A 13043-nucleotide genomic window follows, 5' to 3' on the forward strand; every position below is an offset into this window, starting at 1 on the left:
GGTGGGGGTCTGGAACTCACTGCCTGAAAGGGTGGTAGAGGCAGAAACCCTCACCACATTTAAAAAGTACTTGGATATGCACTTGAAGTGCCGTAACCTACAGGGCTACGGACCAAGAGCTGGAAAGTGGGATTAGACTGGATCGCTCTTTGTCGGCCGGCACGGACACGATGGGCCGAATGGCCTCCTTCTGTGCTGTAACTTTCTATGATTCTATGAAAACTTACCTTTTTGGGTCTCTACAGGCCCCAGTCTGCTGCCTCGTTGGGACATCATCGGAACCTGACATACAAATGTTAAAAAGGACCCTGCCAGCTTTGGGCAGGTGTCCTTGCTGCCTGCTCGGGAGCCAGTGAAAATCGCGGCAAGTTAACTCCTGGCAGCTCCAGGGCGAGTAAAGTACCCGGGGAATTTTAATTGCCCACCCCTTTTCCATCTCCTCTATATTTCTTTCTGCTCATCTGTCTCTGTTTCTCTCTTTCTCAGTTTCTCTCTCTCTGTCAGGTCCTGTATCCACCTCCCGTAGTTGCTGTTTCACTAACTTATTTTTCTTTTTGCCCACAGCTAAAGCAAGGGACCAGGGAGCCGAATCCTCTGGTACAGGCTTCACTATTGGACAAAACCTTCGAGAGCAGGGTACGAATGGGCACTGCCAGGTCCATTATTTCAGATGAATACAGTGCAATGTAAAATGGAGCAGGGCAGAACCGCCAGCATGTGCTCCATGATAGCCCCTTTCACAACTCCCTGGTGATCATCAGTCCCTCACAGAGTTTGCTTCCCTTTCAGATTGTCTGCTGCCCTCATTTACATTACAGTTCGCAACAGATACTCCCCCAGCATGGCTTACAGTCTGTGCACACACTTACTCAGTAAAATATTGGAGTATGTAGATACATAGCAGAATGACATGGACATCATCTCCTCAGATATTTCACATTGCCATTTACAGTTATATTTTTTAAACTGATAAACCAAGTTGACAGAGTTCTGCCACTCCGAGATGTCACATTATTGTCTCTTCCCACAGACCGTGTATAACACAAACGCCCCAGTCTGGGAGGACGCCTTTACCTTCTTTGTTCAGAATCCGAATCAACAGGACCTCGATATACAGGTACTTTTCTTAACCTTTCCAGAGGGACACGTGACTAAAGCAGTTTTATGTGTTAACTGTAATTTAGCAACAAACTGGGTTTTGCCTAAATATTGTATCCTGGCAGGAAGTTTAAATGGTATCTAACACTTTTTCTTTCTTCAAAGAACTCTTTGGTTTGGGGTTTGCATTTTCTGTGGGTATCACGGTGAGCTTACATCATTGGGGAAATGGAACACTTTCCCACTTTTCTGGTCAACAACGACGTGTATTTATACAGCGCCTTTAATGTAGTAAAATGTCCCAAGGCGCTTCACAGGCGCGTTATCAGACAGAAATTGACACCGAGCCACATGAGATATTGGGACAGGTGACCAAAAGCTTGGTCAAAGAGGTCGGTTTTAAGGAGCGTCTTAAAGGAGGAGCAAGAGGTGGAGAGGTTTAGGGAGGGAATTCCAGAGCTTAGGACCTTGGCAGCTGACAGCACGGCTGCCAATGGTGGAGCGATTAAAATCAGGCACATAGAGATAAGATTAAATGTAAGCGATTTAGGACAGAGAGCAGGAGAAACAGGGTTGTGAGACTGGAGTGCACTACTGGAGTTAGTGACTGAAGCGGAGACCATGGCCTGAAGTTTCCTCGGCGCTTCTCCCGTTCCACTGCCATTACTTTATCGGAGGTGCTGGGGAAATCCCATTTATGTAAACGGAGTTTCCCTGACCAGCGGAGTGGGAACAGTTCCGAGGAAATTCCTGGTCAATTTCAATATTTAATAATAGGTTAGATAGGTGGTTTAAGGAAAGGGAGATAAAGGGATATGGGAATAGAGCAGGCACTGGGATTACTGACTGTGAGGAGGATAAGCACCAACACAGACTGGTGGGGCTGAACGGCCTGTTTCTGTGTTGTCATTTTTATGTAACTCTACATAATGGACAGGATGTAAAGATCCAAAAACATTCTTGAAGCAACATTACTAATATACGGTATAGTACAAGAAGGGAGAAAAATAATTGAAAATGGGATAAAGATAAAATTAGAAGGGAAGCGGGGGGTTAAAAACTACATAAATGTTAATTACAAGTCCACAGTTTTAGCGTTTCAGTTAAATCTGTTCATATTACTTTATCTTCCAGATTAAGGATGATGACCGTCAGTTGAGTCTGGGGTCACTGTCCCTGCCTCTGTCACAGTTACTGAGGAGCCCAGATATGAGCTTTGACCAGTGGTTCCCACTAGAACATTCTGGGCGCAACAGCCAGATTTATCTGAAAATCATAATGCGGGTGAGTGAGACATCAACAGGTCCGAGATCTTGGACCTTTTTAAAAAGACCTCCTATGGCCTGGGACTGACACCAGGGACAATCGGGTGGTCTGACCACAGAATTCAAGAAGCAGGAGACAGAACATTGGGGTACATTTTTGTCTGGACAGTAATCTGGTGCTCGCCCATTATAGAACCTGCCTAACTCATCCCACTGATTTCAATAGAATGAAAATCAGGTGGGTCCTTTAAAAGGTGGGGGATTTGCTCTGTTAGATTACTGCCGGTGTGGTGAAGGTGAAAATCAACCCCTTTATGTTGAAATGACACTTTTAGCTCACTGGCTCCCTCTAGTGGCTTGGCCAAGAATGGAAACTCACCATGCAAGGAATGGAAGACATGAAGCTGCACCCCAACACTCTGCTCAGTTCTTTTCTTTCTTTCCATTTTTAGTGTTTCTTTTTCAGTTTCTCACTTTCCCTCTGTCTCTCTCTCTCTCGGACTTCAGGCCATTATTCAGTCTGTTCTGTAACTGTTTCAGTAACAGCTCAACGTGAAATCTTTTTGGTATATTGGCAGGTTTCAACCTTAAAGTAACTGGCATTGCTTTCTGGGAAATGATAAAATTACACGTTTCCAACTGTACCAATAAAACATCAGGCTCTAATCCATCCTACAACCACAGCAGAAAGACTGTCCTTTTAAACCCAATAGTGGCTTAATGGCTAAAAATGACATTATATGGCCGGATTATGGGATGTCAGGTTGCACCAGCACCCATGGTCTCGTTAAACACAGAGTGAAAGAGCAAACTTTCTCAATCACTGTTCGTGCTTTCTCTGTGAATTGCCTCGTGTTCGTGCTTTCTCTGTGAATTGCCTCGTGTTCGTGCTTTCTCTGTGAATTGCCTCGTGTTCGTGCTTTCCCTCATGTTCATGCTTTCTCTGTGAATTGCCTCATGTTCGTGCTTTCTCTGTGAATTGCCTCATGTTCGTGCTTTCTCTGTGAATTGCCTCATGTTCGTGCTTTCTCTGTGAATTGCCTCATGTTCGTGCTTTCTCTGTGAATTGCCTCATGTTCGTGCTTTCTGTGAATTGCCTCGTGTTCGTGCTTTCTCTGTGAATTGCCTCGTGTTTGTGCTTTCTCTGTGAATTGCCTCATGTTCTATTCTCCACCTGCTCTGTTTCTCCCTTGTCTCCATTGCAGCTTAATTTCCTCTGACAGCGTACTATTTACTGTTCGCTTAAAATTCCTTTGTGCACGATTTTAACGTAATCATTAACTCTATTTTGAAGTGTTAAAATAGCACACAGACATTTTATGTGAACAGATTAAGGAGCATGCTCCCAGCTGAAATGCACCCCTCTGTATCACCACCCCTTCCTCTCTCGCGTTGTCTCTTGTGCTCTTTCTATTTGCACCATTGGCCTCTTTCACACATCTGTCTCACATTCTAGCTAGGTGGTGTATGTGGAAGTGAAAAATGCAATGAGGAGGAGACAGGATTCTCTGTAGCACTTTCACTGGACAAAGACACCCTGTTAAATTTGAAATAAGATCCCCTTAAATGCTATACGCGAATCACTTGTTCTTTGAGTTTTTAAAATAAAGCAGAATAAATCGGGTGTCACACTACTCCCCTGCTTTCTTTTAACATGGCTGTCTGTTTCATTGGTAGGTCCTGATTTCTGATGCGGTTGATCTGGAGAAGATTCCTAGAAGTCGGAAAACCACACTGGAAAAAAAACAGGGATCATCCAAGTCTGACAAGATCAATATGACTGCAGCTAAGTTGGTGGAGGCTACGGGAGTGGGGACCCTGATCCAAGCTCCCTTACCAACTGAAAGCAGCGCCCCCAGCAGTGTGGGGACTGAGGTACTTGCTCAATTACATGGTCGCTTTACATTTCCACGTGTGTAAGGATTCACTATGCCAGTTGGTATAATTCAGGCTGATAGTTGATGAAATACTTCATCTATGGCAATATGATTTGTCAGAGTGCTTGGCTGGTTAGTCATTGATTTTGAACTATAGGGCAACACTAAGGTCAAGGCCATCAAATTTAAAATGGTGTCATTGCAGGTGCTCCTGTTGCTCTAGCGAGAGAGCACTGGACTCCTTCTGAAAGACCAAAGTTGGGCCACATTTAGGGAAGCATTGATTTAAACTCTCATTTGAAAGGCTTGAACTGGATGCTCGATTCAGCTGCCCTGTTCAGAACAGATTCAGTGATTCCCAGCCAACCCAGTGCAAGGATTGGGTAGCAGTAGCTGTGGGTAATGTGACTACTGATAGCAGTGCCTTGCATATAAAGCCACTTCCTGTACCAAAGACAGAACATGGCTGGTATCGATCCTGGAGATGTGCGTGACCTGTTCAATGGGGGAGCTTTTAAGACCAGGCCATAGTGGTATGGATTGCGGGGATTGAGTAGAAAAGAGTTCATATAAAAATTATGAGCAATGTAATTTGTGCAAGAGAATACAGAATGTACCGTGCTGTTCGAAGATGCTGCACCTTTGAAGTTATACAGGAAGCAAAACGGTCATATTTTGAAGAATCCGACTACTTTGGAGATTTACTTCAAACAATTTTTTTTTGCTGACAGCCAATGCAATTTAGTAATATTGTCATGAGCTTTTTATATGAAACTGAGTGATGAAAAAGTACATTTATTTAACAAATGATTGTTGGGAAGAAACAAAGATTCTGAAGTGTGTATATAGGGCCAGTAAACACAATTTTCTGGTCACTATTTTCTAAATGGTGAAAAACTAGGAACTGTGGAGGAGCAAAGAGATTTGGAAGTCCAAGTTCACAAATAATTAAAAGCTAGTAGACAGGTACAAAAAGCAATCAAAAATGGAGTTGAAGTACAGATAAGTCATGATCTAATTGAATGCTGGAGCAGGCTCAAGGAGCTGAATGGCCTACTCCTGTTCCTATGTTGCTAAAAAGTTGCAGTCATTAACTTTCGATCTTCTTTCAGGGGGTGATACGGATTCATCTGTTAGAAGCTGAGAACCTAATCGCAAAGGACAACTTCATGAAAGGGATGATGAAAGGGAAGTCTGATCCCTACGTCAAAGTGCGAGCAGGAGCCCAAGGTTTCCGAAGCAAAACAATTAAAGAAAACCTTAATCCCAAGTGGCATGAGATGTATGAGGTCAGTGTGTTCAGATGATGCAGTTCGAAACCAATGGGGAATAAAATTAGATCCCTTTACCCTGCAGGACCATGGTGGGTGGGTCTGGGTAACAAGTGGACTGAGTGAGTCTTCATTTTAAAATGTAGTTAAAGTTTATTTTATTTCCTTTGCTCTGCCATTCCATGGCCGAGAGGGCAAGTCCTGCGTGCAGGGCAGCCACTGTCCCTTTTTTACTCCGTACTCCTGGTGTTTGTTGTATAAAGTGGTAGATTATTTCACACTTAGGGGCAAATTTCTGGCCCTGTTAGTTCCTCCTACCTGGTGTGGTTTAATCAGCTGCTACTTTCTTCCGAAGGAATGTTCTGACCTGTGGTAACCTCTCTCCTTAGGTTATCGTAAATCACATTCCAGGTCAGGAGCTGGAGTTTGAGCTCTTTGATAAGGACATAGACAAGGATGATTTCCTCGGAAGGTATGTCGATGTGTCGGGAAATTCAGAAAGTTTCATCCAATGTTAACAAAGCATGAGAACAAAGAAGCTGTCCTTCATTTGGAGCTTTGACACTCTGTTGTACCGGGAACTGGTTCCTCAAATGTTTCGGTGAATTTTGTGCTTATCAAGGTGAAGTGTGTTTTCTCTGGGGTATGGAACACATTCCTATTCCCAGCACCAAACACTCCCAGGGCAGGTACAGCACGGGGTTAGATACAGAGTAAAGCTCCCTCTACACTGTCCCATCAAACACTCCCAGGGCAGGTACAGCACGGGGTTAGATACAGAGTAAAGCTCCCTCTACACTGCCCTATCAAAAAGCAAACAAAACACCAGAAACTTGTTAGAAACTTAGTTTTGAAAGTTCTGTGGGTGGTCAGGGTAATCCACCACACATCTACTAACAAATCAACTGCTTTCTAGGAAGGTCTGTGTTTAGTTGTATTTACTTGTAATGTAAAAGAATTTCCTTGATGTGTTTGATTTAAATTGTATTCGATTTAAATTGTATTCTCTTGCACGCAGATTGAAGATCAGCTACAAGGACATCATGAACAGTAAAGTTATGGATGAGGTATGGAAATCTGGTTAATTCAAATCATATAATGGGACAGATCTTCCTGTTGCTGCAGCTGGGAGTATTGGATCCCCTGGGCGCAGCGGCTACAGGGAAATCGGGCAGGGAGGAGAAGTGTACATCAGGAAGGGAACCGTCTTGATTTTCCATCCATTTAAATTAATGGATAGAAAATTGGGCGTCTCCACTGAGCTCCCACATAGCTGGAGTTTCTGTTTAGCTGATACGGAGTGCTCACTCTCTCCCCATTACCACACACCATACTTAGCTAAACTTTCAGACGCAGGTTGGGAAATGTCAAGGATTAGGGAGTTTAACCAGCTAGAACCTTGCAGCCTACCAGCACAGAGCGCTTGTCTAGCCAGCACCATCCTATCCCTTGCAGAGATATCTGGAAGAGAGTGGGAAGAATCTTGGATGCCTGCTTTCCAGATGTGAAGGCAGTTGAAAATCGCCCCCCATGGCATGTTACAATGCCAAGACAGGCCATTCAGTCCATCAGGTCTGCACTGGTGTTTCTCTCCACATGAGCCACTTAATCTAATCTCACTCTAGCTGCTCCTTTCCTTGCTGGTGGTGCTGAACTTCGTTTCGAGATCCTGACGATTTTGCAGCTGTTGGTCGAGTTTTGATATTTTACTGAAAGCTCCACAATTTTAAAAAACACACTCTAGACTTTTGCTCCCAAGTTTACATTAAGAATAAAATTTGACAGCCAGCTCCAAGAACGGAATGTCTAGTTGCGGAATGTCTAGTTGAGAGCCATTCAGGTGATCTTTCTAGGACCAGTAGGCCCAAGGATTGTATGCGTGACATTATACAGGCTAATAACGCATTCGTTATTAAAGTTGGGGAATTAAGCGATTATCATAATCACTATGCTACCCAACAATATGTTCCTTTTCCTTGTCCATCGGCAGTGGTTCATGCTGAATGATGTCAAATCAGGAAAACTTCATCTCAAGTTGGAATGGTTGCCACCGGGCATGGATTCAGTCATCCTAGAACAGGTGAGATTGGTACCAGTTTTCCTTCTACTTACTGTCCAACTCTCATTTCTCACGTCTTGTCTCTCCAGCCAAGAGGATGGCGCATGTGGCACAGTGCCTTATGGGCACGATATAGTGGGGGTGGTGCCAGCGGCAGGCTTTCGGTGAGTTCCAAATAACGCGGGATGAAATTCTGCTCCTGGAGGTTGAGTCTGCGTTTTATCCTATGCAGCTGGTAGAGGGGAGAAGAAATAGTTTTCATTTTTGGAAGCTGAACATCGTGCTTTCATGTTTCAAAGTCAAATTAGGAATTACCATCAGGACTGGGTGCTGCTTTTTAAAAAAAAAATGTAATTTTGGCAAGTACTGTAGAATGAAATTGGGATTGTAAAATTCCTGCACCTTCCTCAATCTGCACTGGGCTCCATAACAGTGCTCCTTGTGCGAATACTTTGTTTCCTGTCAAGTACTAGAACCAAAATAGGGACACTGTGACCAGCCAGACTGAAAGGGAGTCCAGATGAAGGATTTTGCTTTAACTGGTTTTTATTTTGTTAACGGGAAGTTGTAAAGAAGCTGCTTATCCCTCTCATTTAGTCTAATTTGAGAGCTGGTATTTTACTTTAATGATTTTCCCCCCCCCCATCCATCTGTTTGCAGGTGCTTCAGGCTAACAGGACCATCTTCACACAGAACGAGGTGGAACCATCTGCTGCCATCTTGACCGTCTACCTGGACAGGGCACACGAACTTCCTGTAGGCATCAGACTTGCTGATTCTCAATAAAATGCCGATTTCTGTCCCAGTTATAGTTGCTGAAGCTGTTTGGTCCCTGCCATTGTATGGGCGAGTCTGCATTTAGGCTTGTTAGAGATATAGTTGGAAAGGGAGGGATCTATATTTCCTAGCAATCTAGCAAGGCTCGTGTATCAATTTATACAGGGCAACTTGTCCAATGCCCTGATTGTATGACTCCATAACCAAGACTCAACCACTCCTCCAAATAGGGTCTGTGTATGTGTGCATGGTACTGCACTATATTCTAATCTTGGCCATTTAAGACGAGCCTTTTCCCAATGACTGTGTCATTGTTAATCTACAGTATAGAATAAGACCATTAATGAGAGTTGAATTAAGTTGCTAGCTCTTGTTCATTGCTGTGATTCTGATTGTGGATCTTCCATGTTCACACAGATGAAGAAAGGGAAGAAGCTCCCCAGTCCAATGGCTCAGCTCACTCTCAATCGCACCTCGTTTAAAAGTCAGGTAAGAGACTGACCCTCTCACTGGGTAATTAGCTTTGGAGCTTTCAAAATGCACACATTTCTGGCATCTGGATAAATGATGCTCTTTATATAAAAGCTAACCTGTTCCTGAATGAAGGCCACTGGTATAGAAGGGAGGATCTTTTCCCCCCGCCCACCTCACTCCATGGCAATGTGAAATCCTAGACATTGAGGTAGGGCTGGTGATTAGTCACTGCAAAATATGCCGAAAATCATTGCTGGTAAAATCAAGAAAATCACATTCTTCAAAAAGCAGGTCTAAGGAGGGACTTGAGTGACAAATCAGCCCTCTACTCTGGCTCTGCTGTATTACAGCCAGTCACATTCTGCAAGCCAGCTCAGCCATCAGAGCAAGCAACCAGCCCACACCGCAGCCAACAGCACGATTTAATATCAATTCTCGGTTCATTTCACAAGCCAACATCTACATATAAATGGAGAAAGTGGGAACCGCAATAAAGCAGTTTCATTAACAATCTGATAATGTATGAAGTTGAGACCTCACTCCTCGTCTCGGTGATGTTAGTTCTGCACTAATTAGAACTAAATTTGCAGCTTGGTTAGAAAGGCCACAGGAATGGCTGTTAAGGGAAATGGAAATAACACATGTCACACTGATACAGTAGCAGGTGGATTTTGAGATTGGGTTGAGACACATTGATAGGGCTGAGTAAGGGAGCTTTACTCTGTATCTAACCCGTGCTGTACCTGCCCGTGGGAGTGTTTGATGGGACAGTGTAGAGGGAGCTTTACTCTGTATCTAACCCGTGCTGTACCTGCCCTGGGAGTGTTTGATGGGACAGTGTAGAGGGAGCTTTACTCTGTATCTAACCCGTGCTGTACCTGCCCTGGGAGTGTTTGATGGGACAGTGTAGAGGGAGCTTTACTCTGTATCTAACCCGTGCTGTACATGCCCTGGGAGTGTTTGATGGGACAGTGTAGAGGGAGCTTTACTCTGTATCTAACCCATGCTGTACATGCCCTGGGAGTGTTTGATGGGACAGTGTAGAGGGAGCTTTACTCTGTATATAGCCCGTGCTGTACCTGCCCTGGGAGTGTTTGATGGGACAGTGTGGAGGGAGCTTTACTCTGTATCTAACCCGTGCTGTACCTGCCCTGGGAGTGTTTGATGGGACAGTGTAGAGGGAGCTTTACTCTGTATCTAACCCGTGCTGTACCTGCCCTGGGAGTGTTTGATGGGGACAGTGTAGAGGGAGCTTTACTCTGTATCTAACCCCGTGGTGTACCTGCCCTGGGAGTGTTTGATGGGACAGTGTAGAGGGAGCTTTACTCTGTATCTAACCCCGTGCTGTATCTGCCCTGGGAATGTTTGATGGGGACAGTGTAGAGGGAGATTTACTCTGTATCTAACCCGTGCTGTACCTGCCCTGGGAGTGTTTGATGGGGACAGTGTAGAGGGAGATTTACTCTGTGTCTAACCCCGTGCTGTATCTGCCCTGGGAATGTTTGATGGGACAGTGTAGAGGGAGCTTTACTCTGTATCTAACCCGTGCTGTACCTGCCCTGGGAGTGTTTGATGGGACAGTGTAGAGGGAGCTTTACTCTGTGTCTAACCTGTGCTGTACCTGCCCTGGGAGTGTTTGATGGGACAATGTAGAGGGAGCTTTACTCTGTATCTAACCCGTGCTGTACCTGCCCTGGGAGTGTTTGATGGGGCAGTGTAGAGGGAGCTTTACTCTGTATCTAACCCGTGCTGTACCTGCCCTGGGAGTGTTTGATGGGACAGTGTAGAGGGAGCTTTACTCTGTATCTAACCCGTGCTGTACCTGCCCTGGGAGTGTTTGATGGGACAGTGTCGAGGGAGCTTTACTCTGTAACTAACCCCGTGCTGTACCTGCCCTGGGAGTGTTTGATGGGGCAGTGTAGAGGGAGCTTTACTCTGTATCTAACCCATACTGTACTTGCTCTGGGAGTGTTTGATGGCATTTGATGTTCCATTCCTAACAATGGAATTCCCACCTTTATGACCAGAAAATTCACCCTCCCCTCCAGGACCTAAAGAGGGCAGAAAGAATACATTTAAAACAAAAGTGAACATGGTACATTCTAGGGAACTGGGTGGTGCAGTGGGTTAGGCTCTACTGTCTGGGAGTTTGAAGACTGGGGTCACGTTGCTGAAACCCGCACTCTAATAAACTTTCCTTGTCCTTTGTGCACAACTACAAACTGCTAATGGTATCCTTCTTGTTTACAGGTTATTAATAGCACAGAACTACCCATCTGGGAGGAGTCATTTTCATTCCTTGTGGGGAATCCAAATGTGGAACGTTTGGAGGTTCAGGTAAACAGCAAGAATGCCAGAATATGAAATGCTATTGTTAATTGGTTATTTTACATCTTGGTTAACCCACCTCAGTGCACCAGCAAACCTAATTCAATGAGGGAGGAACACCAAACCATTATAGTAAATCTAGTGGATTTTACTTTTGTCTCAGTTTAAACCACTATATCTAGCATCCCATTACTTGATTTCAAAGGTTCTAGCCTATGCCTTTTTCATTAAAAAAAAAAAAAATTCTTTTCAACATTGTTTTCTAGATTAAGGACGACGGTCACACCCTGGGAACTCTGACCCTTCCACTCTCCCAACTGCTGACGAGCAAGAATCTGACCTTCGACAAGTGGTTTCAGCTGGAAAATTCAGGACCCAATAGTCAAATTATGTTAAAAGTCATGCTGGGGGTAAGAGAATACAAAACAAGTATTGACCATGTGTGAATGTGTACCTATGTGTGTGTGTGTGTGTGTGTGTGTGCATCTCATCTGTATGTCCAACATGTGAACATGCTTTCTAATGTGACCAATGCCTTTACCACATAATGGGGACTGTGACTCCGACTGTTCTTTTATATAATGGGGGTGCTCCGACTGTTTTATATAATGGGGACTGTGACTCCGACTGTTCTTTTATATAATGGGGGTGCTCCGACTGTTTTATATAATGGGGACTGTGACTCCGACTGTTCTTTTATATAATGGGGGTGCTCCGACTGTTTTATATAATGGGGACTGTGACTCCGACTGTTCTTTTATATAATGGGGACTGTGACTTTGACTGTTCTTTTATATAATGGGGGTGCTCCGACTGTTCTTTTATATAATGGGGACTGTGACTCTGACTGTTCTTTTATATAATGGGGGTGCTCCGACTGTTTTATATAATGGGGACTGTGACTCCGACTGTTCTTTTATATAATGGGGGTGCTCCGACTGTTTTATATAATGGGGACTGTGACTCCGACTGTTCTTTTATATAATGGGGACTGTGACTCTGACTGTTCTTTTATATAATGGGGGTGCTCCGACTGTTTTTATTATCCCACAGATCCTAGTTTCTGAGCATTCCAGCGAGCTTTTCTCGATTCAGACTATGGCACAGGAACCAGCTAACCGTGAGGTGGAGAATGTGTCCTTCTTGCCTTCAGTTAGTGACGAGAGTGAACTGAAACCCGTTTCGTCATTAGTGAATGATCCCAGCAGCCATTCAGTATCCTCCTTGGCTTCAGAGCATAACGCCAATATTCCAGCCAGCGAGTCAGCGTCATCTGAACTGGATCTGCGGCAGAGAATGAATCGGTAGAGAGCAACTTTTTATTTTCATACCAGTTGCATACATTATCCCTTTGCCTATGTTGCCTACACAGGAGCTTTGTGAAGCATGGCAAAGGCCAAGGGTTAAAGGTTAAATCATACAATAATGCCTTGTTCCCTAAAGTGCGCTGTGCCTGTCAGAGGATGGAAGCACACGGTTTTCCTGCCCTGGGTGAACCCCCGGCCCAGGCCCACCCTCTGCTGCACTTTGCACCAAATTGGAGTACAGCTGGAGGCCTCTTAACATTGAGTATATTGAGGGTCCACACTACTGCGGGCCACAGAAGCCTGAGCTGGTGGCTAACTTGTCGACTGATTGCTCAGAAACCACACTGTGCAGTTGTTGCTTGTCTTTTCATATAATCACAGACATTGTCCTCTTCCTGTTTCAGCAAAATGGATGTTTCAGATTTGCCACAGATCAAGCTGACACTGCAGTACAACATGCTGCAAGGGAGACTGCTGCTTGTGGTACATTCCTGCAGGTAAGGGTTTGGGAGGCAGTCATTCCATTTTACTGCTAATAAATCATTCCACTTCACAGATCACAGTGAAAATCTTCTGTAGACAGTTTC

General features: G+C 44.5%; 1 protein-coding gene across 1 annotated transcript in view; it reads left to right on the forward strand.

Annotated features, from left to right (window-relative positions):
- The window catches only part of esyt1a (extended synaptotagmin-like protein 1a), a 145228-nt gene that overhangs the window by 115089 nt on the left and 17096 nt on the right, over positions 1–13043 (forward strand). The window contains exons 14-27 of the mRNA XM_085972867.1: positions 565–636; positions 1031–1117; positions 2233–2382; positions 4041–4238; positions 5353–5529; positions 5901–5983; positions 6530–6578; positions 7502–7591; positions 8231–8326; positions 8765–8836; positions 11072–11158; positions 11416–11559; positions 12203–12453; positions 12861–12953. Of these exons, the coding sequence (XP_085828993.1) occupies positions 565–636; positions 1031–1117; positions 2233–2382; positions 4041–4238; positions 5353–5529; positions 5901–5983; positions 6530–6578; positions 7502–7591; positions 8231–8326; positions 8765–8836; positions 11072–11158; positions 11416–11559; positions 12203–12453; positions 12861–12953 (1649 nt within the window). The remainder of the gene's footprint in view (positions 1–564; positions 637–1030; positions 1118–2232; positions 2383–4040; positions 4239–5352; positions 5530–5900; positions 5984–6529; positions 6579–7501; positions 7592–8230; positions 8327–8764; positions 8837–11071; positions 11159–11415; positions 11560–12202; positions 12454–12860; positions 12954–13043) is intronic.

The sequence above is a fragment of the Somniosus microcephalus genome, chromosome 33 (genome assembly GCF_052327205.1).
Source record: "Somniosus microcephalus isolate GS21.2 chromosome 33, FLI_Smic_1.0, whole genome shotgun sequence".
In the NCBI taxonomy this organism is placed as follows: Eukaryota; Metazoa; Chordata; class Chondrichthyes; order Squaliformes; family Somniosidae; genus Somniosus; species Somniosus microcephalus.